Genomic DNA, 25,282 nt, shown 5'->3' with positions numbered 1-25,282 from the left:
GTCGGTTTACAATGCCGCAATAAGTTGCTATTTCGTTCAGAATATAATAATCATGTTTTAATTTTTTTTCTCGTGAATGTTTTTCTCTTCTCTAAATTGATACTTTTTTTACTAAATTTGGTGCAGGATATTCTCTGAGGCTCGGTGCGTTTTCTTTTTCGCTGCCTGGTTCATGTTTTTGAAAATCTTTGTAATGTATGCAGTAACGGATTCATTCGTTTCATTGAACTCTTCCATTGACACTCCTGCATAAGAATAATTATGCATTAATATTTAATATAGATGTATACGGAACTATAGGGTAGATGATTGGAGAATGTTTGCGTAAAAAGCGGTTTCACTATTATGCTATACTAGCAAATACCCATCGCGCGTTGCTGCAACTTTCAACAAAATAGAAGGAAAGCACCCAATCCCCAATCAATAGCACACAGACACGCTTCATAACAAATGCCTACTGTGTATAAATTTTGACGGCAATCGGTTAAGCCGTTTGAAAGTCCATAAATCATATACATAGAAACATTGACTTTTATATATATACTAGCTAATACCCATCGCGCGTTGCTGCGACACTAAGCGAAATAGGAGGAAAACACAATTTGTTCCAAAGCGCCATCTGGCGGGCAGATAATCTCCAAATAATAGCACACAAACACGCCCCATACCAAATACCTACTGTGTGCAAATTTTTACGGAAATCGGTTAAGCCGTTTGGGAGTCTATAAATCATATACATACAAACTTTGATTTTTATATATATATATATATATATATATATATATATATATATATATATATATATATATATATATATATATATATATATATATATATATATATATATATATATATATATATATATATATATATATATATATATATATATATATATATATATATATATATATATATATATATATATATATATATATATATATATATATATATATATATATATATATATATATATATATATATATATATATATATATATAGATAGACTAGCTAATACCCATCGCGCGTTGCTGCTATTTTCAACGAAATAGGAAGAAAACACAATTTGTTCCAAAGCGCCATCTGGCGGGCATATAATCTCCAACTAATAGTGCACAAACACGCCCCATACCAAATACCTACTGTGTGCAAATTTTTACGGAAATCGGTTGAGCCGTTTGGGAGTCTATAAATCATATACATACAAACTTTGACTTTTATATATATATATATATATATATATATATATATATATATATATATATATATATATATATATATATATATATATATATATATATATATATATATATATATATATATATATATATATATATATATATATATATATATATATATATATATATATATATATATATATATATATATATATATATATATATATATATATTATATATATATATATATATATATATATATATATATATATATATATATATATATATATCTATATATATAAAAGTCAAAGTTTGTATGTATATGATTTATAGACTCCCAAACGGCTTAACCGATTTCCGTAAAAATTTGCACACAGTAGGTATTTGGTATGTAGGAATTCTATGTTGTAACGAAATATGTACCTCAGAAGATGACGTAGAGATTCCAGCTTCTGAAGCTACCAAAATAATGCATGTCAAAATAAATGACATTAATGTATTTATGACCATACTCCACAGCGAATGATGCAGTACGAGTATTTGGATGAAGATTTCGAAATGGAAATAGAGAAACAGAGAAAACCAAAAAAGCAAAAAACAAGGAAATACACCGTGGAGCAGATTGACAACAAATATTCTTTAAGTTTTAAGCAAATTCAAACTAACTATGCTGGTAAGTTTAGCTTTTCTCTTACTTTACACCTTACATTACTAGCAGTGTAATCTACTATTATTATAAAGAGATTTAGGTGTTTTCTTAAATGAATTCTGTATTTTGTGTGGCATATATCGCATACTAATTATGTAGAAACTGGCTACATGCAATAGGGCATAAAAACATTCATTTCCGAATTCTCAAATTTGAACAATGTTTTACCCCCCCCCCCCACTTCTATTGCAGTATTTGTCATTAACACTATGGGAAAATACGAGGGAAAAATATATTGTCATGTTTTATGTTTGATCGCAGCGACATTTTTGAAAACACCTATAGCTCTAAAAGGATATCTTGTCTTTTTGGTATACTGAAATGATGGACTGAAATAATCCACTACAACAAATACTGTATCAGATTATTAAATTTTCAGATCTTGAAGCAGAAGATGAGTCGAACAGTGCGACAGTTGGGTTGGCCGTTGAATCAATTGATCTTCAGACACAAGATGGATCTAATAGAGAGTCTTGTGCGACAGTTGGGTTGAACGACGAAGTGATTACACCTCCAACAGGAGATGAATCGAACAGTGCGACTGTTGGATTGACCATTGAACCGTTTAAATTTAACACAGAAATTGGAACTAACAGTGCGACTTGTGCGGCAGTTGGCCAGAACATTGAATCGATTGCTACCTCATCTACTCTACCTCACCTTGGTAAGTTGTAATGTAGTATTACGCATAACTGATAGCTAGAAATTGTGGCGTACTAATCAAATGAAAACTTGACACCGATTATAAATTTACGCTAACAATTTTCCGGAAAACTTGAAAAAATGTAAATACTTAGCTTAGTGTTTAGCTAGGGTTTGCGGTGGTTGCGGTTACGATCATGGCTCATATTGCCATTCTATGCATAATTATCCCATGTATATAGGGAATCCCATAGAACTTGGGACAAATATGCTTATAACGGCTGCATAGCCATGGTATAAATCATCAACAACGTTTCCCTTCAGCAGTTCGTGTCAAATGATAAAACTTTGAAATACGGCCCATTCTTTTATCAATTTTGCAGCGGCAAACAATTTTTAAGTTGGATTTGTCTGACTTGATTAATGAAGAAATGATGGAAATCCATCCAAAATAAAGAACACTATAATTGTTTAAAATTATGCCACCATTTCGAAACGAGGATGGATTTCCACATTTCAATTTTACACTTAGACTCAGCCTTATGAAGTCAAGTAAAGCATATTCAATGCTTAAAAATTGCGAAAACGTGACCTGATTGTTTGTTTACTGCTCGATTGGCAATCGACCATTTTAATGCATTGTTGGAATTGCCTAAATTGATGACTTTAAATTGTGCTTACACATAAAAGAAATTGCCTGTTTGAAAATCAATCATTTCATGTTTTGTAGTACAGTTGTGCGGGCGTGTTGGCAGTATAAACAAGCCATTATTAGTAAATTTGCTTGAACTACCGATTTACCTAAATCATAGTGGTAAAAAATAAAAAAATAAAAACTCAACTAGCCCCTACACGTATAAAGCTGAATAGTAAGATAACCTTTAACTCAACTACTTTCAGGTGAAGGCGATAATGCGGCTTTGAAAGCGTTGGTCGAAAACGTTTCGTTACTCGGTATGATTTGCTCAATTATTTTATATTTATGTCTTTAAATTTATCGAATTGTGATCAGTTGTTCTTAAAAAAAGGTGTTTACCCTTCGTCTAATTACACTGTACTGATGTAGTATATGTTGTAAGTCTGGTCAAATACCTACCTTCAGTTCCCTATATCAAATTCATGCTTTTGAATCTTTTAGACTTTTTGTACTTTTTGTAACATGAATATTTGCTAAGACGTCAACAACTGACACGATTTCATCTAATCTGTTTATTTTTACAGTAAAACTTCAAAAACAAACGTTTAATTGTTTATACACACATCGAGAAGCTATGGATAAACGCCTCAATCGAATGGAAAATACCTTGAATGAATTGGTACCAAAAAAAGATGGGTGGGTAATATCAGAGACATAACCGGAGTGAACACTTTAACACTTTAGACCGGTAAATTCTGCTCTGGAATAAGCAATTTCTATGCGATTTTGTCGTCTTTTGCACATTCATAGTTTATTTGGAGTATTTTTTGAATTATCAAGTTGACAATTTGCAACAGTCTTTGAAAATATTGTTGAACTTTTATGAATGAAGGCACGAAAACGAGCGTTTGACCGTCGTCCTACTACCAGCATCAGACTAGTAGCAGATCAGCATTTTTCACTACATGGCCTGTACCAAACAAACCGCTCGTAAGTCCACCGGAGGAAAGGCTCCCCGCAAGCAGTTGGCAACGAAGGCCGTGTAAGTGCCCCAGTCACGGTTGGCGTTAAGAAGCCTCATCGCTACCGAACAGAAACTGTCGCCCTGCGAAAAATTCACAGCTATCAGAAATCGAGCGGGCCTAAATTGTGACCCAAAATAAACCACAAACCAACAAGTTCTTTTCAGGACCAGCCAATTATAAAGTAAGATACAAATGAAATTTTCGTTTTCCATTGCCTTACAACATTGCCTATATATATATATATATATAATAATATATTATATATATATATATATATATATATATATATATATATATATATATATATATATATATATATATTATATATAATATATATATATTATATATATATATATATATATATATATATATATATATATATATATTATATATATATATATATATATATATATATATATTATATATATATATATATATATATATATATATATATATATAATATATATATATATATATATATATATATTATATATATATATATATATATATATATATATATATATATATATATATATATATATATATATATATATATATATATATATATATATATATATATATATATTATATATATATATATTATATATATATATATATATAATATATATATATATATATATATATATATATATATATATATATATATTTGTATTTGTATTTGTATAAAAAGTCCAACTGACAATTTGTCTAAATGAACTAAACTAAACTAAGTTAAACTAAACACAATTAAACTAGTGACAATACACGACGACGAAACTGCGAAGAATTCACGACGAAGTCGAAAATTTCAGCAAACTCGTTGAAGCGACGACTCATTGCTAAAATCGGACTATTGGCAGCGTAGTTAGTGCTGCGCATTTCAGAATGCAGCAGGGCTCGTGGGCGAAGAGAACGGGTAGGCGCGTAGAGGCTGATTTGCTCTAGTAGCTCCGGATCATCATATTCAGCCAGCAGAATCTTTGACACGAAAGTAGCCTGCGCTGCATGTCTCCGATGCGTTAAAGTATTAAGTCCTAGAAGACGACAACGGTCCTCGTACGGTGGCAGGTTTAACGGATCGTTCCACGGCAATCCTCGTAACGCATATCGTATGAATTTACGCTGGACTGCTTCGATCCTAAGGCTCCACGTTGCTTGATAGGGGCACCAAACGACGTTTGCAAATTCCAACTGCGGGCGCACCAATGAGCAATAAAGAGCCTTGAAACACAGAGGATCCCGAAATTCACTGGAAATTTTGAAATAAATCCCAGTAATCGATTGGCTTTGTCGATGGACGCAGAGACGTGATGAGTATACGTTAGCTTTTCATCAAGAATGACTCCTAGATCCTTCACGTGGTCAACGCGTTGCAGCTGAGTTCCTGCGATGTTATAGTTGAAGGTAAGCATATTTCTCGTTCGAAAATAGCTGATGACAAAACATTTTGCAACACTAAGGACCATCATGTTTCTTACACACCAGCTATAAAAGGTGTCGATAAGATGCTGTAGCTCACGGCAATCGGCTTCATTTCGTATAACAAGAAAAAATTTTAAGTCGTCGGCAAAAAACAGCTTTCCTCCACGCCTTAGAACGAAAACTGCATCATTCACGAACAGTGAAAAAAGCAGTGGACCCAGCGTACTACCTTGAGGAACTCCGGAAGTGTTGATAAAGGATTCTGAAACAATATCGCCAATTTCAACAACGACTTCACGGTGTACAAGGTAGGATCGAAGCCAATGGCAGAATCTAGTAGAACACCCTAGCTTATCAAGCTTTGTTATCAGTATCTCATGATTAACTCTATCAAAAGCTGCTTTTAGATCAGTGTAGATAGTATCCACCTGCAATTTCTTAGACAATTGTTCCGTGCAAAATGACGTGAAGCAGACGAGATTCGTCTCGACCGAACGTCCGGGGAAAATCCGTGCTGGGATGTACTGATGTAGTGTCGACAAGCAGAAAATAACGCTTCGTTGATGATTGATTCAAATACTTTAGATTCGACTCCAAGCGAAGTGACTCCGCGATAGCTCTCCATGTTGCATCTGTCACCCTTCTTGAATACTGGGAACATTACTGAGCGTTTCCAATCCTCAGGAAACGTTTGCTGCTGAAGCGATAGGTTAAAAATATATGCAAGTGGTGTTACAAGTAAGTCCGAACATTTTTTCAATACAGTTGAAGGTATAGCACTGAGGCAGGGTGCATAAGATGACTTGGTTTTCCGAATTGCAGATATAACCATTTGTTCGGAGACAGTAAACACATCCATATCAACAGCACAAGCAGGAACGTCACGAGTAGCATTTTCGAGTTCGATTGCGGTTGGCGAGTTAGCTGAAAAAACACTTGAGAAGAATCTGGCAAACAGCGTACATTTCGCACAGTTGTCGTAGCTTCTTCGCCGTCGTAAAGCATCCTTGATGGAAGTCCAGTTTCTTTTCGCTTCGTGTTGACAAATGACCAAAAGCCCTTCGGGTTTCGGCGTAGATTATTCTGGATGCGGTTTACATAGCGTTTATATAGAAGCTTGTTGTAACAACGATACTCATTACTGGTAAAAGTGAACATGCGCTTAGAAAGAGGACACCGTCGATTTGTGTACGCACGTAGAGTTTTTGCTCGAGTGCGTTTTAGCTTTCGAAGAGTGCTGTTTGACCAGGGCGGCTTGCTAGGAGGCTGACATTTAGGCACTGTTTAGGCACTGAGGTCTCAACGCAGTTCAGTAGTAGTCGCTTGTAGAGGGCAACTGCAGTATTAACACTCCTTTGGGCATACAGTACACTCCAATTAATTTGCGACAGAGAACTGCGTAGCTTTACAAAATCAGTTTTGCGAAAGTTGAGACGGTCGACAGAAACAGTTTCTACGTACTGAACTGAGCGAATAGTGCCAATTGAGATTTCAAGCGCTGGATGAAAGTTGTCAAGTGGAACAATCACGCTGGATGCTTCATTGACGGAACATACAGGTATAATAGTCTCACTAACAAAGACGAGATCCAGAAAGCGTGACTGGTGATTGGGAATCATGCTTACTTGACTTAATCCGTTGAAAGCAAACCCGTCCAGTAGCATACGACTGGCGATGTTGGTTGTCGAAGCAATCGGGTCAGGGTAAGCGTATCCGTGTCGTGACGGCACCCAAATGAGCCCTGGCTGATTGAAATCACCAAGGACAATCATCACGCCATCCGCGCCAGCTTGTGAAGAAGCGTTATTCACAGCATCAATGTGAAGTTGCATGACATTGCAGTCGAGTCGCTTTTCAGGAGGAATATAGACAGCACCAATATAAAAGTTCCTCGATGGAGTTGTAATTCTAACCCAAACAGCCTCAACACTGGTTAAACTACCTACATCAATGTCACATGAGGCAAATGCGGTGGAAACAGCAATCAAAACTCCTCCTCCACGACCGCGAATACTGTTGCCACTATTTCGGTCCGCACGGTACACGGTGTAAGCATCGCCGAAAAGCTGCACCGATGTTATCCTCGCATCAAGCCATGTTTCGGTGAAGACGCAAACATCGTAGTCACCGTCCACAGCAGCTAAATACACGTCATCAATTTTCGTCTTAAGCCCTCTCGCGTTCTGATAGTAGATCCGCAAACCATCAGCGTCATGTGAGAGGTGTTGTGCTGCATACCAATTTTCAGGACTGCGAGTTCGATGATCAGCATAACCGCGAGTGACGCGGGGAGAGCAGGATGTACTGTTGTCCAGAAGGGGAGCAAGCAGCGGTGTGGAGGGAATGACCGAGTTATGACTGTTGTGTCCAGCAGCTGACTGCAATAGGAGGCGTACTTGAGGGTGCGCAGTATCACGTGTAGCTTCGGAAGGACATATATTCTTCAAATGTTTACCTGAGCGGACAGATGCGATGCGATCGAAATTTTCATTTTGACATTGTAGATTCGCTGCAGCGGTAGAGTTCATTAAGTTGTGTTCATCATCAGACTGTAAGTGAAATTTACATTGAGGGTGTGCAGTATCTGGAAGTGCTTCGGAAGGACATATACCCTTCTTGGCTTTACCTGACACAGAAGAAGTCGCCGATTCGTCAGGTAGACCGAGATCGCTCGCCGGGGTACAAGAAGTTGGACAGACGAGTTTATCCAGAATAACTTGGCGCTACTGTCCACCACCAGATGGATTCTTCTTCGCAGCAATCCTGATGATAGTTCGTTGAATTTTTGAATTGGTCACCAATTCACGGAAGTAGATGTTCTCCGGCCAAGAGTCTTTGGACAGAGCCTTATCCCTGTATGATTTGCTAACGCCAACTTTAAAGGTTATGAAGCTCAGAGACGAGAGATCCTTGTCCTTAGGAACTAGACGCACTATTCTCGGTTGCAGATCCACCCCCAGACAGTCTTTTACAAGCTTAGAAATTTCATCATCCGTCGTGCTGGGATCGAATGCTGACAAGTAAACCCATAACAACTCCTCAGGTGGTGAAATTGTTTTTATCGTTTCAAACGCAGCTTTGGATCCACGAATATTAGGGATTTTTGTTTTGAGCGGATCATCTTCACGTTTGCGCTTGGGCGTGTTTGAAACTGGGTTATATGCAGCAATCCCTTTCCAAGGCGTGCTTACGGTTGGGGATAGCGGTCTCGAGTCAACTTTAACCGAGAGAGCTTTGACGACATATATATATATATATATATATATATATATATATATATATATATATATATATATATATATATATATATATATATATATATATATATATATATATATATATATATATATATATATATATATATATATATATATATATATATATATATATATATATATATATATATATATATATATATATATATATATATATATATATTAACTATTAACTTATATATATAAAAGAGTACCCGAATAGAAATGTACATTAACAAAACCATGATTTTCACTGTGACAGTACAGTAATTTTACAATAATTTACAGTAAGTTTTAGTGTTATGCTACAATACAAAAACAATAAACTTTAACGTTTTTACAGTAAATTTCAATGTAAAATAGACTTTTACAGTGAAAAAGGGGGGTGGTTATGTATCCTATCATTAAAAAAATAAATAAACTATAATATTTATTGTTTTATGATTGTTTGTAGGGTAGATGCTATTGTAAAATTCTATCCGGGTAGACTCCCAAACGGCTTAACCGATTTCCGTAAAAATTTATACACAGTAGGTATTTGGTATGGGGCGTGTTTGTGTGCTATTAGTTGGAGATTATCTGCCCGCCAGATGGCGCTTTGAACAAATTGTGTTTTCCTCCTATTTCGCAGAGTGTCGCAGCAACGCGCGATGGGTATTAGCTAGTATATATATATATATATATATATATATATATATATATATATATATATATATATATATATATATATATATATATATATATATATATATATATATATATATATATATATATATATATATATATATATATATATATATATATATATATATATATATATATATATATATATATATATATATATATATATATATATATATATATATATATATATATATATATATATATATATATATATATATATATTAACTATTAACATATATATATAAAAGTCAAAGTTTGTATGTATATGATTTATACCCGAATAGAAATGTACATTAACAAAACCATGATTTTCACTGTGACAGTACAGTAATTTTACAATAATTTACAGTAAGTTTTAGTGTTATGCGACAATACAAAAACAATAAACTTTAACGTTTTTACAGTAAATTTCAATGTAAAATAGACTTTTACAGTGAAAAAGGGGGGTGGTTATGTATCTTAACATTAAAAACATAAATTTTTCTCCATACATTTTTTTTCGAAAACAGTAAAATTTAAAGTGAATGCACTGTATCAGTTTTTTGCTGAACAGTGAAATTTATTGTTACATGAAATTTTATTGTAAATCTACTATGAGAACTTGGCATCGAACAATGTTGAAACAGTAATAACTATAATATTTATTGTTTTATGATTGTTTGTAGGGTAAATGCTATTGTAAAATTCTATCCGGGTAGACTCCCAAACGGCTTAACCGATTTCCGTAAAAATTTATACACAGTAGGTATTTGTTATGGGGCGTGTTTGTGCACTATTAGTTGGAGATTATATGCCCGCCAGATGGCGCTTTGGAACAAATTGTGTTTTCTTCCTATTTCGTTGAAAATAGCAGCAACGCGCGATGGGTATTAGCTAGTCTATCTATCTATCTATCTATCTATCTATCTATATATATAAAAGTCAAAGTTTGTATGTATATGATTTATAGACTCCCAAACGACTTAACCGATTTCCGTAAAAATTTGCACACAGTAGGTATTTGGTATAGGGCGTGTTTGTGTGCTATTATTTGGAGATTATCTGCCCGCCAGATGGCGCTTTGGAACAAATTGTGTTTTCCTCCTATTTCGCATAGTGTCGCAGCAACGCGCGATGGGTATTAGCTAGTATATATATAAAAGTCAATGTTTCTATGTATACACTCAAAAAATAAATCATGTTACTTCTACGTGAATTCATATGTGATTCTCATCCACTTCACTTTTCACGTAAACTCTATAGGGTTGCCCGGTATATTAGAGCCAGTTTCAATATCTGATTCATCATGTAAAAGTTGAATGATTTTCACCTAATTTGCAATAAAAAATCACGTAGAATTCACATGAAGCCGAACATAATAATAACATGAAATGAAACGTGATTATTACATGAATACAAATGCAATAATTAGATAACGTGGAACGTAGAAATTACATGACGCCAAACGTAGCAATCACATGACACAACATGTACATTTTATGAAGATTATTAATATTTAGTTTATTATTTCAATGGAGGTGTTTTCAATTATTTTTCGTTGTAATGAAAGCAGCATATAATAAATGAAGGGAAATCTTATTTATTATCTTTAAACAAAATAACTAATATAATTAACTAATCCTAAATACCAGAATTAATTCTTTGTACGTGATGTTTAATGCACAGTGCGTTCTAGTAAATCCAGCCAAAAAATAAACCGGAGCTCTGGGTGGCTCTGGTTACAATCAGGCTCCAGTGACATAACCAGTTCTTGTTAGAATCGGTTATGTCACTGGAACCGGATACTAACTAGAGCCAACCTGAATTCCGGTTGGTCTTACTGGGTTATCCTGATCGGTCGAGCTGACATGTAACTTATCGTAGCTGTTTTTATCTTTTACATGAATAGGGTTGCCACCCCTCCGGGTTTGACCCGGAGACTCCGGTTTTCGGGAGCGATCTCCGGGTCTCCGGGTTTTTCATCAATTTCTCCGGGTTTGGTGGGAAAAAGCATAGGTTCAATTTTTTTGGAATTAATTGATTCTTTACAAAATATTTAAAAAGTCTAAATTAACTATTACTCTGGTTCCCTTCGTTTCAAGGTGGCGAAGAGTTCACCAAATATTGCTAATTTCTTTCACAAAGCAATGAAAATGAAAAACAAAATTTACTACAAATTAACCTTCCGGATGTCGCGCTAGTGCACTGAGTGCACGCTGCTCTGAAAATCTAGCGAAATCGTCTTAGGGGACCAGCGGCTGCTCGTTCGGTAAGCCATATGCGCGACTTCCGGAGGGTTAAGGAAAGAAATATTTCGCTATGTGCTACAATTGAAATGTTGCATTTCACTAAGTCGCTCAAAATGGTGTAAAAAAGTTATTTTACTGCAATTTTACCAAATCATTTCACAAAGTCGCTCAAAATTGTGTAAAAAAGTTATTTTACTGCAATTTTACCAAATCATTTCACTCTTAGTGGTGCTTATCACCAGCTGCACTAAGGTCTGGCAGATTTTTTCTAATCCAACTGACTAGGTCAACATCAAACGAGTTCTTGCGGTTTTGTTGCTACTCCAGCAGCGATCCTTAACTGGGCTAGGGAGGTGAGTTTTGCCCCTTTGTTGCGAAATTAAAATTTGTTGGTGACGAATAACCGACACCACATAGTGTGATGTCGTAGCTCTGCCTCCTTTGCTTTCCTTCTCCTGTTAGTTGTGGAGGAGAGCAATGTTCGTTCGACCTCCACAGTGAGAGTAGCTGGTGCTTTTGTATTCTTGGCACTTAGTCGGGGAAGTGAAATACTACACCACATTAAACCGATAAAACCGTTCTCAAACGTCAAAAATTTACAGCTTTACTTTAACGTAGTAATAAAAAGCGATTAAAGTGCTCTAAAATGCCTAGCAATCGCTTTGATTCCAATTTCTGTCTCGTTCCACTCAAAATCCACCACCCCCTAGATCAGTGAAAATATCCGGGTCAAAGCCTCTCCAGAGGTGGCAACCCTATACATGAATTGTGGTAACGTGACCAATACATATATTTTAAGCCTATAGTACAGCAGAAAAACAACGTACATTCTTAATAGATAACAATATACATTTGCTAATACAATATAAAGTTTGTTTTGTTTGTCTTATCATTTCAAATTTCAGCTTAAAATATTATAATTATTATTTTTGCATGGGGTGGTTACGCAAGCTCGAATTCATGACTAAAACAGTTAATATATAAAAAAATATATCATATTTGTCGATAAACAGCATTATTGTTTGCTAGCTAGTCCTTTGATATTGATAACCAGACTTGTGTTGCTACACAAGTGGTTGAGTGAACGACTTCATAATCACGGCAGTCACGATACAAAAGTTAATCCCGCATAGAATAAGGCGGTTTGTGTTGCAAGTGACACTGGCTGTTGCCCCTGTTGTATTTGGAGTAGACAAAATTACAAAGATTCTGACAAAGAAATTGATCATGCCGATGGTGACTACCTCCTGAACCGTGTTGAGGGTAGCGGGGAATCGTAGTATGTTCAGGTGCTAGATAAACAATATATCCTCTCTTCCTTTAGCAAATGTTGTGATCTATTTACCTCTTGAGGAATAGGCACGCGCTGGGTCTAGTAAATTTTATGTTTGCCCTGACAGTTTATGGTCAAGAGTTATTGGAACAGATTATTCAGCTAGAAACATAAATATTGTTGCTTTAAAATATAGCAAGGAGTATCTAGAACAACTTACCCCATTGGTAGGAATATTCCACGTATATTTGAAAACACCCAATAAACCAGTTGACGAAATACGCTTTGAGTAATATCTCTGAAATTTATACAAAAAGATACTGATTACATTTTGAACGACATGAATTTATATAACAAGTAAGCTATACTTACAGTGGAGTACTTGCAAACGTTTATGTGCTGCATTCAACAAATTCTTAATCACATTGTCATTTCATTTTTTCACATAGGAAATGCACGTAAACTGCGCTTCGACTATAATATTCGCATCACTTGAAGATTATATGTCAATCACATAAAGCCTACAAGGTTACCATATGGTGATGATAGGAATCACATGATGTATGTTGGAATTCACAAATATTCATTTACGTGATCATTCACATGAATTTAAAGTGATTTATTTTTTGAGTGTATGATTTATGGACTTTCAAACGGCTTAACCGATTGCCGTAAAAATTTATACACAGTAGGCATTTGTTATGAAGCGTGTCTGTGTGCTATTGATTGGGGATTGGGTGCTTTCCTTCTATTTTGTTGAAAGTTGCAGCAACGCGCGATGGGTATTTGCTAGTATAGCATAATAGTGAAACCGCTTTTTACGCAAACATTCTCCAATCATCTACCCTATAGTTCCGTATACATCTATATTAAATATTAATGCATAATTATTCTTATGCAGGAGTGTCAATGGAAGAGTTCAATGAAACGAATGAATCCGTTACTGCATGCATTACAAAGATTTTCAAAAACATGAACCAGGCAGCGAAAAAGAAAACGCACCGAGCCTCAGAGAATATCCTGCACCAAATTTAGTAAAAAAAAGTATCAATTTAGAGAAGAGAAAAACATTCACGAGAAAAAAAAATTAAAACATGATTATTATATTCTGAACGAAATAGCAACTTATTGCGGCATTGTAAACCGACTATTTTTGCTACCTGTTAACTACGTCACTGAAAATTCCGACGAAACCGAGCCTAGGACTAGTGCGATGAGTAAGTTTGATTCAATAAGTACCGAACATTCTCTTCTTTGTTTGATTTGATTCAATAGTGTATTGGAATTATTCAAAATTTTCTTTGCTTTTTTAGTTTTAGTCCGTATACCAAGAGAATCGTATATGCCGGGATATCGGAAGCCGAAAATATCCTGCAGTATCACAATCACCAGCAGCAGGAATAGCAGTCCATAAAACAATTTTAGCGTGTACAGCTTTCTGGATTGCAAACGCTCATCTTAGTTTGATTCGACTTTTGCGCTACATGACCAGGTACAATAGAATCTGCAACCTTTTATCATCGATACGATTTCAGCATATTTGCATACTATATACAATCAACCGACATTTTGTTTCGCGCTGTTTTAGATGTTGTTGGTGTGGTCAGCAAGTCAGTTGTTGGAAAGCGAACGTACCGCAAAGATCACTAGACTCGACAAGATCTATACAACTTCATACCGCTGCGTGTCACATGCATTACACACGGTTGATGGATGATTTACCGGTATCAAGCAATAGGAGACCCTGCATTGGAAGAGTAAACGTTTAGAACTGGTCCGACTGGATGAATACGCTTTTGCAGACGGAGATCTTCGGGGGTTTCCGGTTTCTGATGTCTTCCCGCTTGATCGGTAGAACAAGAGGTTAGTATTGTGGGATTTCTCGTTACTAGAGAAGTATGGTACAGCTAGCATATCTCCTGAATACTGATTCCATTGGATCATGGGTGGAAGCTCAAATTGAGTGCCAAGAGGAAAATTAACTTCGCATGTCGTTTTCGACATGTTTTTGCAACGACGCACTGTGGAATGAGTAGAACAAAAAGTTGAGCAAAATGGGGAAAAACAAAGTTAAACTTTTTTATAAAACTACATTTTTTTTAATAGACACCATGAAACAGTCTACTAAAATTGAACTATTCAATCAATTGGGTGGGCATTGCGTAGTTGGTAAATCGATTGCCTGTACACAGCGCACCTGTGTTAAAACCTCTATAATCGAAATAAAAAAAATTAGTATTATACCAGAAAACGTTTCTAATGGCCTATTTCAACTACTCTAATGCTGGACATATCGAAGAAAAAAAGTTAAACTATTTTGTTTTGAAAAATAACGGTACTTTATTTTATAATTTCAGTACATCCTGTTTCGCGATTAAAACACTTCACGAATTGAGTCAAATGTAATAAGTTGAAAGATTACTAAACTATAAGCACTTATCAGTCAATCGCAGTCGAATACTCATCCGACCGTTCATTTGAGTGCAATTTGAAAATAGTAGTTTTTACATAATTTGGGCCTTTTTGTTGAACTTAAGCAACTATAGGTCTTATTTCAAACCCTCCCTCCAAACCAGCGGTAAAGGACTTGAAGAAAAACAAAGACTCAACGGGGATTGCTAACGTTACACACTTTTCTTGAGTATACGGTAGTACTTCTGAAAAGAAGTTTCCTATTGATTTTATTCTTAGTTAACGAACAAAAAGAGTGTTTATTTTCCAATTTATTATTTACCAAAAAATGAGATTTCCTTACCTTGAGAAAGTAGTTTCTTTTCTTCGTCGACACATATAATTCCTTAATGCAGTAATTCATATCCGCATGTCAATCTTTAAACAAAACATACACAATGATGAACAGCATAAATTTTGACTGATTTTTGTTTGCATGCATACAAAGTTATGGTATTTACCTGTATTTACATATTCAGTTAAAGACTATCTCTTAAAACTTCTACGTTTGGATTTGAAAAAAATAAATAACACGGTTTGGAATGGTTAACAATCCAGCAGGGTAGTTTATGTAATGACCCAATGCAAAGCCAAATAAAATAAAATCTGATAAAAAGTGGTCTACAAATGTAACTATACCCAACAATCACAATAGTTTCAATTAGGTTAGGTTTTCAAAGAAATATATGAAGCAAACAAATTTCACACTGTTAGGTGGATGTTTTATGGAAAATGTGCTCAAAATCATCTCTGTAAGCTTACCATGAATTCTAAGCACAAAATAAGACATAGAACAGCAGAAAAGAATTTTGTCCAACTTTTTGGCCTAGTTACCCCAACGTTTTTCTATTATTGGTATTTACGGCATACAAAAGCGGATCCAGAAAAAAATTTCGGAGGGGGTCCAAAATTTCAATTTTGAAATGTTCATACGTAATATGAAATACCCTCATTTAATTTAAATCAGGGTTGGTAATCGAATCTAGTTTTGAATGATTTTGAACTTGGAATGAATTAAAAATAGAAACCATTTTAAAATTTCTCAAGAACTTAAAAATTTTCGGGGGGGGTCCGGACCCCCAAGACCCTCCCCCTGGATCCGCCACTGACGGCATACTAGAAAAACAAAACTAGCAAGAGAAACAGGTGGAACTAATATGCGTTTGTCGTCAATAGTTCTCGAAACGCATCTTTTGCGTCTAGTTATTTTTCGATGGTGCATACTTCTTTTCATGTAACATTTCCGTTCAACATTTATCGTCACTTTCTACCCACTGGAAACACTAGAAGAAAGGATAAAGTACCATGTTAACCTATGTCCCAAAATCTCCAACCAGAAGGACCATACTTCAAGCATTCCGCTAGCCTACGATATACTGAGTATGCTTGTTTTTTCCATAGATCTTTTGAACTTTATTCACAAAATTCCACTTTTTTCAGAACAACGCTTACTCAAGTCGCTAGAATCAACCGATCTCAACAAACTAATTGTGAGTAATATCCCTAAGCTAATGGAAAACGGAACCACCGCCGTAACCGCTACCTTGGACTTTTTGGAAACTTCCATGCGCTACTACCCGGATCCGAGTGGTCCATCAAAAAATCGTATCGAAGAATATCTCCTTTTGGTACAGAAAAAAATGTTAGTAAAAATAAGTTTTTACTGTTAGCAAAAAACAACCAACGCATACACTTATTTTGAATATAAAACTTTTATTTTGATTACTATTCTTCATTAGCTTAAAAGGAAAACCTTTATTTTGATTATTATTCTTGATTATTTTAAAAGTTTTACTTTCAACCTAATAGTAGGCGTTGGTTGTAGCGGAACCTACACTCAAAAAAAGTAAACGTTATGCCTATTGATTTTACACATAGATTTTTGCAATTAGCGGAGGCATATAGACACTATTTGCTGGCACATAAACCTAATGTGCATATTTACAAGAAATATTAATCTTACATTCACATTTCATAACTATTAGGCACATAAAACCCCATTCTATAACAATATGCACATATAACTTATGTGTGTGCATACATAGTTTATACAGTTGACACATAGAAGGTATGTGTGCGCGTGATAACAATAGCATTTCTTCTTCATATGAATTTTAAGCGATTTGAAGCAAATAGAATTAACGTTTGGATTTTTTTCAGTGTAGGGCGACTCTGACCTAAAACCGAAATCAGCATTACTTTTACCAATATTTTTTTTTCTGTGTGTAGACAGCGAAGATCCCCCCGTTGTGGACCGGACCGGCACATGTTTGCTTTTATTACAGCAAGGGGGCGGGGACCAACACGGTAATCTACAGAAGAAGACCTGGGAAGTGTATCACAGCAAACTGGTCGACACAATTCATGATCTGCTGGGAAGTCTTTCCCCAAATGCCGGAATCGTTTGAAGTTGTTGGAAATCTGAAACACCTCAAGTTTCCCAAACTTGTGGTAGACGAGGAACTGATAGCCGGAGCTCTACGGATAGTGACTAGATTATTGAAGCGATTTCCCACTTGAAACGAGTCATCCTCGAACCGTATCCCGTAACGAAACCTTTCAGACCGATGGAAATTCTTAATGTGATCCTCCGAGGGCATGCAGTCAGTTGTCAGACTATGACACGAAATTCTATCCAGGAGAATCTGGCTCTCGGGATGTTTTTGTTCCAGGTTCAGGAGCAACTGTTGAAAGTGTTGGATGCTTTGATACTGGTGTTGAAGTCACATATGCTATCGTTTGTGATTCTAGGGACGAATTTGATACACTGACCGTGTATGACAAAGGCAGAATAAAGTCCGGGGCAAAGTTTACGAGAGCGTGGTACTGGCGTGCGAGAAGAACAACTAAGCCAGCGGAATCGAGGCGATTGGTGATAAAGTATTGGAACATATCGTATAATGCCGTATGAGGCCGAGGTCACGCTTCAGGTCAACGCTAGTGAGTGAGTTATGTGTTATTTTAATTCTGGACAGCGGATAATGATATATGATCCGTAGGCAAAAACTCTACCAAAGTGAGAAAGAAACCTCAAAAGCAACAGGACCAATCTATCAGTTTGGCTAGAACCCATTCCAGCAATCCACTTGACAACTTCAAGCTTCTGCAAACAGACTCCGGGAATGAAGACCTCTGTTTAGCCGTGTTATGTTGTCTGAGCAAAATATTGGAAGTAGTCGGTTATTTCAGGCACACAGGAAAAAATTGTGTCCCTCTGCTTTTCGGCATTCTCCCAACTAAACGCCGGATCAGACAGAACCTCTACTGTGAACCCCGTTGACGAGTGGCACTGCTTGCCTCTCTGAGCGTGCTAATTATCAATGCTCACCATATTTGTCTACTTCCATTGCAGTGCGGAATCGTTTTATTCAATCTAGCCGAAGTTCAGGATCCCAGCGAAGATGTTCTTTCGAAAGCCTCCGAACTTGCGCGAAGAGCTTAAACGTCGCTACATCCACGGAAAGAGGTGTTTTAATTTCCAGTAGAAGAAAATGCCGTCAATGACATGCTAGTGGCTGGAAAGAAGCACTATCGTCTGTACGAAAACATCTTTTGATAAGGACAGTCCGCCGATAAGGTTTGAACAATATTCAAAACCTGAGCGAGCCGAATCGCTGAAAAGGATGTCTCTGGCAGTTGTCTATGAACTGGACGACGATGAGCATGAAGTGAACCTCAAAGTTGGAGAGCTGCACAATGATGAAGTTGAAATAGTACCGGAAACGGGAAATAGTGTCTCTGAAAAAAATTCGTAGCAAGGTAAAAGATCACAGCGAATATCGAGTCGAGCGACAACGACATGCAGATGTTGAACGAATCAGACCTGGAAACATAAACAGTCGAAACGATCGTTAAACCGATGCTGTGTTCAAAAACGTAGATCGGAAGCAGGACCACAGGCTGATGATTCTGATGCCCGAGAAAGGCATCCAAAAGTTATGGATCGCATCGTTTGCGAGTTAAGTTTTGATGGTACATACCTTTGTTCTTGAAACATTTCAGTTCTAGATTTGAACAGCAATGCTTTGTTGTAAGCAATATACCTACAATTATTTTTATTTTAATTTCCTCCACAGATATCGAATTAATAGACCGCTATTGCCATGCTTGTCTGATAATCGCCTGCTACAAGGGCCAGTACAAATTCGCGCAATACCTGCTCTTGCTTAATACAGACTGAACCGACGCAGCGGTTGCATCGAATTTGGTTCGCTAAAAATCCTCCAACTACCGAGTCAATACGGTGCTAAATTGAATGTAAATACCTATGGTGCGCATCCTTCAACCAGTTTCTGATAATTGATTTCTTTCTTGTCCTGACTGATTTTGCAGGTACAACACTTCTCCTGGCGGGTGTGACTAGACCTCCCGATCTTGGAACACCCTACCATATGTGACTCGGGAAAAGGAATTCGCAGCTTGGTGCACCTAACGTGTATAAGAAACGTGTTGGTTTATGCTCGTTTTGGAAACGAGCGAAGAATGCCTGTTATTACTCTGCGAGAACAACGATCTCACCGCGCTGGTAGAACTGGTGATACACCCAGACGAGGCTGTAGGCGTTGCTTATACGCTGATTCTCGGGCCAGTCTATCAACCCGTATACTAGCTACTATATTCGCTTCCAACCTACTGCATATACAGACTCAGGTTGTTGCGACCGGTGTGTCAAATTTCGGACGTACGCACTGTCGATGTAGCAAATCATACTGTTCAGTCGCATATAAGAATCAACTTTAACAAAAAATACTCGCCATCGGAACTTTTTCACTAGCTTCGTCGGATACTACTACTATGTACTACTATCAGCACCATTAGTTAGATCATTGCTATAAAAATTTAATAATGTATTATTCACATTAATTTTGTTCTACGCTATGAGTAAAAAAATAAAAAATAAACGAAAATATATAATTTTCTGTTTTTTATTGGTTAACATAAATTGACAAGCAATATACAATCAAAACAAAGAAGAAGTAGAAGAACCAAGAACCGGTTCACTAGCGGTTGTGGGCACTCTGGCTGCCAGAAGTATAGCAGACGGCTGGCAGCCATGCCTCCCTCAAAACCGATGGGCGAAATCCTGGTAGAAACGGTTGTATCGATTGAGTTGTATTTCTGGCAGCCGCGAGGCAGCCATACACCAGAATGTCTGCCAGCCATTTTTCGCCCGCTGGCAGGCGTGAGGCAGCCGTCTGGCAGCCAGCCTTGAGCGGGATAATTTTTCACCATTTGGATGAACTTCGAGTGGGGAATATGAAATAAAGTTACGGCGGGTAGCCTATAACAAAGTTCCAGTAGCCTACCGCTCGCCGGCATCTATTTTAATCTGGCTATTCGCCGTTTCGTTTACTGGGTATGAACTCCAAGAGTTCATTCCAATTTGTCAAAAACATTGTTTTGACGTAGATGAACCCCAAAACAGTGTAGCAGAATATACCGATTTATCGATATTTAAACCGATTTTTAATTGCAATACCAATAAAGTTACTAAATATACCGATTTCTTTTTTCTTACCAAAAAATAACGATTTTCATATAATAAGATCAATTAATATTACGTATGGGCCTTTTTAGAAAATGTCTTCACCTTTCCACATCAAATCATCCGGAAATTGATTCAGCAATCTGCCAGGTTACCATCAAAATTTCAAATGAAGCTCAACAACCGATTATGAAATCGATTGAGCTCGGTAGGTTTGATTACATAACATTAGAATGATCTATAATTTAAAACCAATAATTTGCAGGTAACTTTTGGTTAGCATACATCTTCACACCGACAAATACCTATTTTTTATTTAGAACTATACCGATATTAGATTTGTTCCAGTACCAGTAGAAAGTGGAAGTACTCCGGAGCAAACAGAGAGAAAATCGTTCCTATGTTCTCTTCTCTTTTTTCTACTTCCGTTAGCAAACTGGAGTAAAAAGCAAGTATTTTTTGCTTCTGTTTGCACCGGAGCAACTTCTGTGTACTAGAACAAAACTATTATACAAAACCATCTGACAACGCTGCTCTAAAGTGAAAAGTGCTCTTGAAACATCGATGACATCTTTTTTGTTTTCTCTACCCGGATAGAATTTTACAATAGCATTTACCCTACAAACAATCATAAAATAATAAATATTATAGTTATTACTGTTTCAACATTGTTCGATGCCAAGTTCTCACAGTAGATTTACAATAAAATTTCATGTAACAATAAATTTCACTGTTCAGCAAAAAACTGATACAGTGCATTCACATTAAATTTTACTGTTTTCGAGAAAAAAATGTATGGAGAAAAACTGATTTTTTTAATGTTAAGATACATAACCACCCCCCTTTTTCACTGGTAAAGTCTATTTTACATTGAAATTTACTATAAAAACGTTAAAGTTTATTGTTTTTTTATTGTAGCATAACACTAAAACTTACTGTAAATTATTGTAAAAATACTGTACTGTCACAGTGAAAATCAAGGTTTTGTTACTATACACTTCTATTCGGGTACCTATCTGATGTAACTCCGCTAGCGAATGACGGATCCCAATAGTAGCATGTCTGTAATAACATACGTACATGGAACTATTGAGAACCAGAGCTACAGGTCCAAAGCCCTGGTAAAGGAGGATGGTTGTGATGATCCGGGCCGAGATCACCACGTAAAGCAAGGTAGGGCATAACCCCAATTCCAAGGCGTGAAGCGACCCGTGCCGAAGGATGAGTGATCGAGGGGGTGAAAAAGATGCTCGATCGTTAACGGAGCCTGTGGGGTACCTGGGCAACCCCCACAGTAAGCGTCCCTTACCACGCTAATGCGGAGCTCTGGCGTGGCGGACATATATTTCTCGCGCTACTCGTGGGACTATACATGGAGGCAAATAAAAATAAAAATAAACAGACGGAGGTGCCAAACCCCTTCGCAAGAGGTGGTTTGGCGAGGTCTCCCCCCCGTGGGGAGAGTAGTGGAACGATGAGTGCTGCACCCGAAAGCACCAGTGACCCCCCAGCAGCGGTAGGCAATACCCCTACCAATGCATCGGAGGGGCCAATAGCTGCGATGCGCAAAGTAGCGAAGCAACTCGATGCTATAATCGACTTCGCTAGCGCAAAGCAGAACATAGCCAAGGAGTTGAAGTTGAGCCTTCTGGAGCTCCGGAAAGCTGTTCGTGTCGCAAGACAGGAACAGCAGGCATATGTTGAGAGGGTGGAATGTCGGGAGAGGCCCGACAGAGAAACCCAGACAGTGGCCTCCAATAGGGAGGAAAGAGAGAAGGTCAATAGAGGTTCACAGACAGTGGCCTTTACCTTCTACGGAGCAGCCACGTCGATCGGAGCGGCGACCGAGTTCCCCTCGAAGGGAAAAGGAAAGGGCAATCGCAAGACGGCATCGAATGCGAAGCGCCCTAGGAAGTCGCCAGGAGAGGGTGCCAAAACCGACACCACTCGGCGTGCAACCGTCAAGGTCAAACGCCGCCTGGGTGAGGTAAGCGAGGGCGAGAGTGACCTCGCTGTGGAGAGCGATGGTACCAGCAACCCGGCACGACCGGGGCAGGGGGGCTCAAACCCCTGGACGCTGGTTACCAAGAAAAAGCCGGCACCGAAACCGGAGGTACCGCGGCCTGCGAGGAAGGCCAAGGACAGAGGCGAAGCCTTGTGGTTAAAAACCGACAAGGACAAATACGCCGATGTCCTTAAATCGATGAAGGCGGCCGAAAGCCTCTCGGCCCTTGAGAGGATGTGCGTAGCGTAAGACGCACCAACACGGGAGAGATGCTCCTGGTGCTGAAGCGAGGCGCACAATCAAGTGCAATATATAAGGCCTTGGCTCAAGAGGTCCTTGGCGAGGGCGCCCAAATCAGGTCGCTAGGTGCGGAAACAACTCTCCAGTGCAAGCACTTGGACGAGTTCGCGACCGCAGAAGACGTCGTCGCAGCCGTCAAGGAGCACTGCGGCGTCACAATCGAGCGGGCCTCTGTGCGATTGAGGGACGGACCCTCTGGCACCCAAGTAGCCTACCTCAGGCTACTGAATGCGGATGCCAAAAAGGTAACCGAGAAAGGGAAGCTGAAGATCGGCTGGTCGGTATGCCCTATTAGTATACCCCAGCCGCCTTCAGTGGACAGGTGCTATCGGTGCCTAGAATCCGGCCATAAAGCTTACGAATGCAAAGGCCTAGACAGGAGCAAGCTATGTCGTCGATGCGGCGAGGAGGGGCATAAAGAGCGGGGGTGCACTAAGGCATATAAGTGCCTTATCTGCACCGCTAAGAAGCAAGCCCATAAACATGCTATGGGCGGACCTTCGTGTCCCTTCGGCGAGTTAAATAAGAAGAAGCCGTGAGAGTCACACAGCTAAATCTTAACCATTGTGCAGCAGCCCAGCAGCTGCTGTGGCAGTCGGTCTCGGAGTCGAGGACAGATGTCGCCCTCTTATCAGACCCGTACAGCATCCCTGCCGGCAACGGCAATTGGGTGTCGGACGGGTCTGGAATGGTGGCAATCTGTACAACGGGAAGGTTCCCGGTTCAAGAGGTAATACACCCCTCCGCCGAGGGTGTGGCGATTGCCAAGATCAATGGTGTGTTCTATTGCAGCTGCTACGCCCCACCAAGGTGGCCAATAGAACAGTTCTACCAGATGATCGACAGGCTCTCGTCGGACCTCGTGGGCCGGAAACCGGTAGTAATAGCGGGAGACTTCAACGCTTGGGCAGTGGAGTGGGGCAGCCGCTGTACAAATAGCAGGGGTCAAGCGCTAATGGAAGCGTTTGCGAAACTCGATACTGTGCTAGCTAATGATGGCTCCGCTAGTACATTCCGTAGAAACGGAGTGGAGGCGTGGATTGATTTGACCTTTGCCAGCCCGAGTCTGGCTCCAGGCATGGAATGGAGGGTAGACGAAGGCTACACCCATAGCGATCATTTAGCAATCCGCTTTAAGATCAACTATGGTGTGCAGCATCCGAGGGCGGGAGATCCCTGTCAGGTACGCGGGTGGAAGTCCAATCACTTCGACAGCGAAGCTTTCACCGCGGCCCTGGGACTGGAGGCCAACACCGACAGTCTAAGCGGGGATGCGCTGGTAGCTGTTCTATCACGCGCGTGCGACGCCACTATGCCGAGAAAAACACTGCCAAGAAACGGTAGATGCCCGGTATACTGGTGGAGTGCCGAGATTGCAGCTCTACGGTCAGCCTGTCTCAGAGCTAGACGTAGGATGCAAAGAGCTCGCACCGAGGATGCAAGAGAGAACCGCCGTGAAGTCCTATTTTTACCATTTTTTTGTTAACCATTTTTGTTAACGACCTATTGAGTTAATTTGTCAACAGTTTTTTCGGCATTTAATTAGCAAGGGACTGGAAGGTGAAGTATATTTTTCAATATTTAGAGCCATAGTACTCAAGGGAGAGCAAGGTGTTGAAAGGAGAAAGTTTAGAAAAGCGTGGAAGGATCATATATGCAAGCTTAGAGCTCACCGGCACCGGAGTCGCCGGTGAGCTCTAAGCTTGCATATATGATCCTTCCACGCTTTTCTAAACTTTCTCCTTTCAACACCTTGCTCTCCCTTGAGTACTATGGCTCTAAATATTGAAAAATATACTTCACCTTCCAGTCCCTTGCTAATTAAATGCCGAAAAAACTGTCGCCGTGAAGTGTTTCGAGCTGCGAAATTAGCCCTTAACAAGGCTATTAAAAGCAGCAAGAGAGCGTGTTTCGACAACCTGTGTGAGAGTGCCAACGCGAATCCGTGGGGTGACGCCTACCGGATTGTGATGGCCAAGACCAAAGCGGGCT

General features: G+C 38.3%; 1 protein-coding gene and 1 pseudogene across 1 annotated transcript; both read left to right on the top strand.

Moving 5' to 3' along the window:
- Positions 1-1,700: 1,700 nt before the first annotated feature.
- LOC131696286 (uncharacterized) lies at positions 1,701-14,458 on the top strand. Its single transcript, XM_058984833.1, has 6 exons — positions 1,701-1,848; positions 2,264-2,548; positions 3,427-3,480; positions 3,748-3,859; positions 13,951-14,266; positions 14,363-14,458. The coding sequence occupies exons 1-5, from the start codon at positions 1,701-1,703 to the stop codon at positions 13,973-13,975; spliced, it is 624 nt and encodes a 207-aa protein (XP_058840816.1). The 3' UTR covers positions 13,976-14,266; positions 14,363-14,458.
- Positions 14,459-14,474: 16 nt separating this feature from the next.
- LOC131678008 (uncharacterized) lies at positions 14,475-20,305 on the top strand (annotated as a pseudogene).
- The last annotated feature ends 4,977 nt before the right edge of the window (positions 20,306-25,282 follow it).

Source organism: Topomyia yanbarensis, chromosome 1, assembly GCF_030247195.1.
Source record: "Topomyia yanbarensis strain Yona2022 chromosome 1, ASM3024719v1, whole genome shotgun sequence".
In the NCBI taxonomy this organism is placed as follows: domain Eukaryota; kingdom Metazoa; phylum Arthropoda; class Insecta; order Diptera; family Culicidae; genus Topomyia; species Topomyia yanbarensis.
This window is presented reverse-complemented; position numbering and strand designations above follow the sequence as displayed.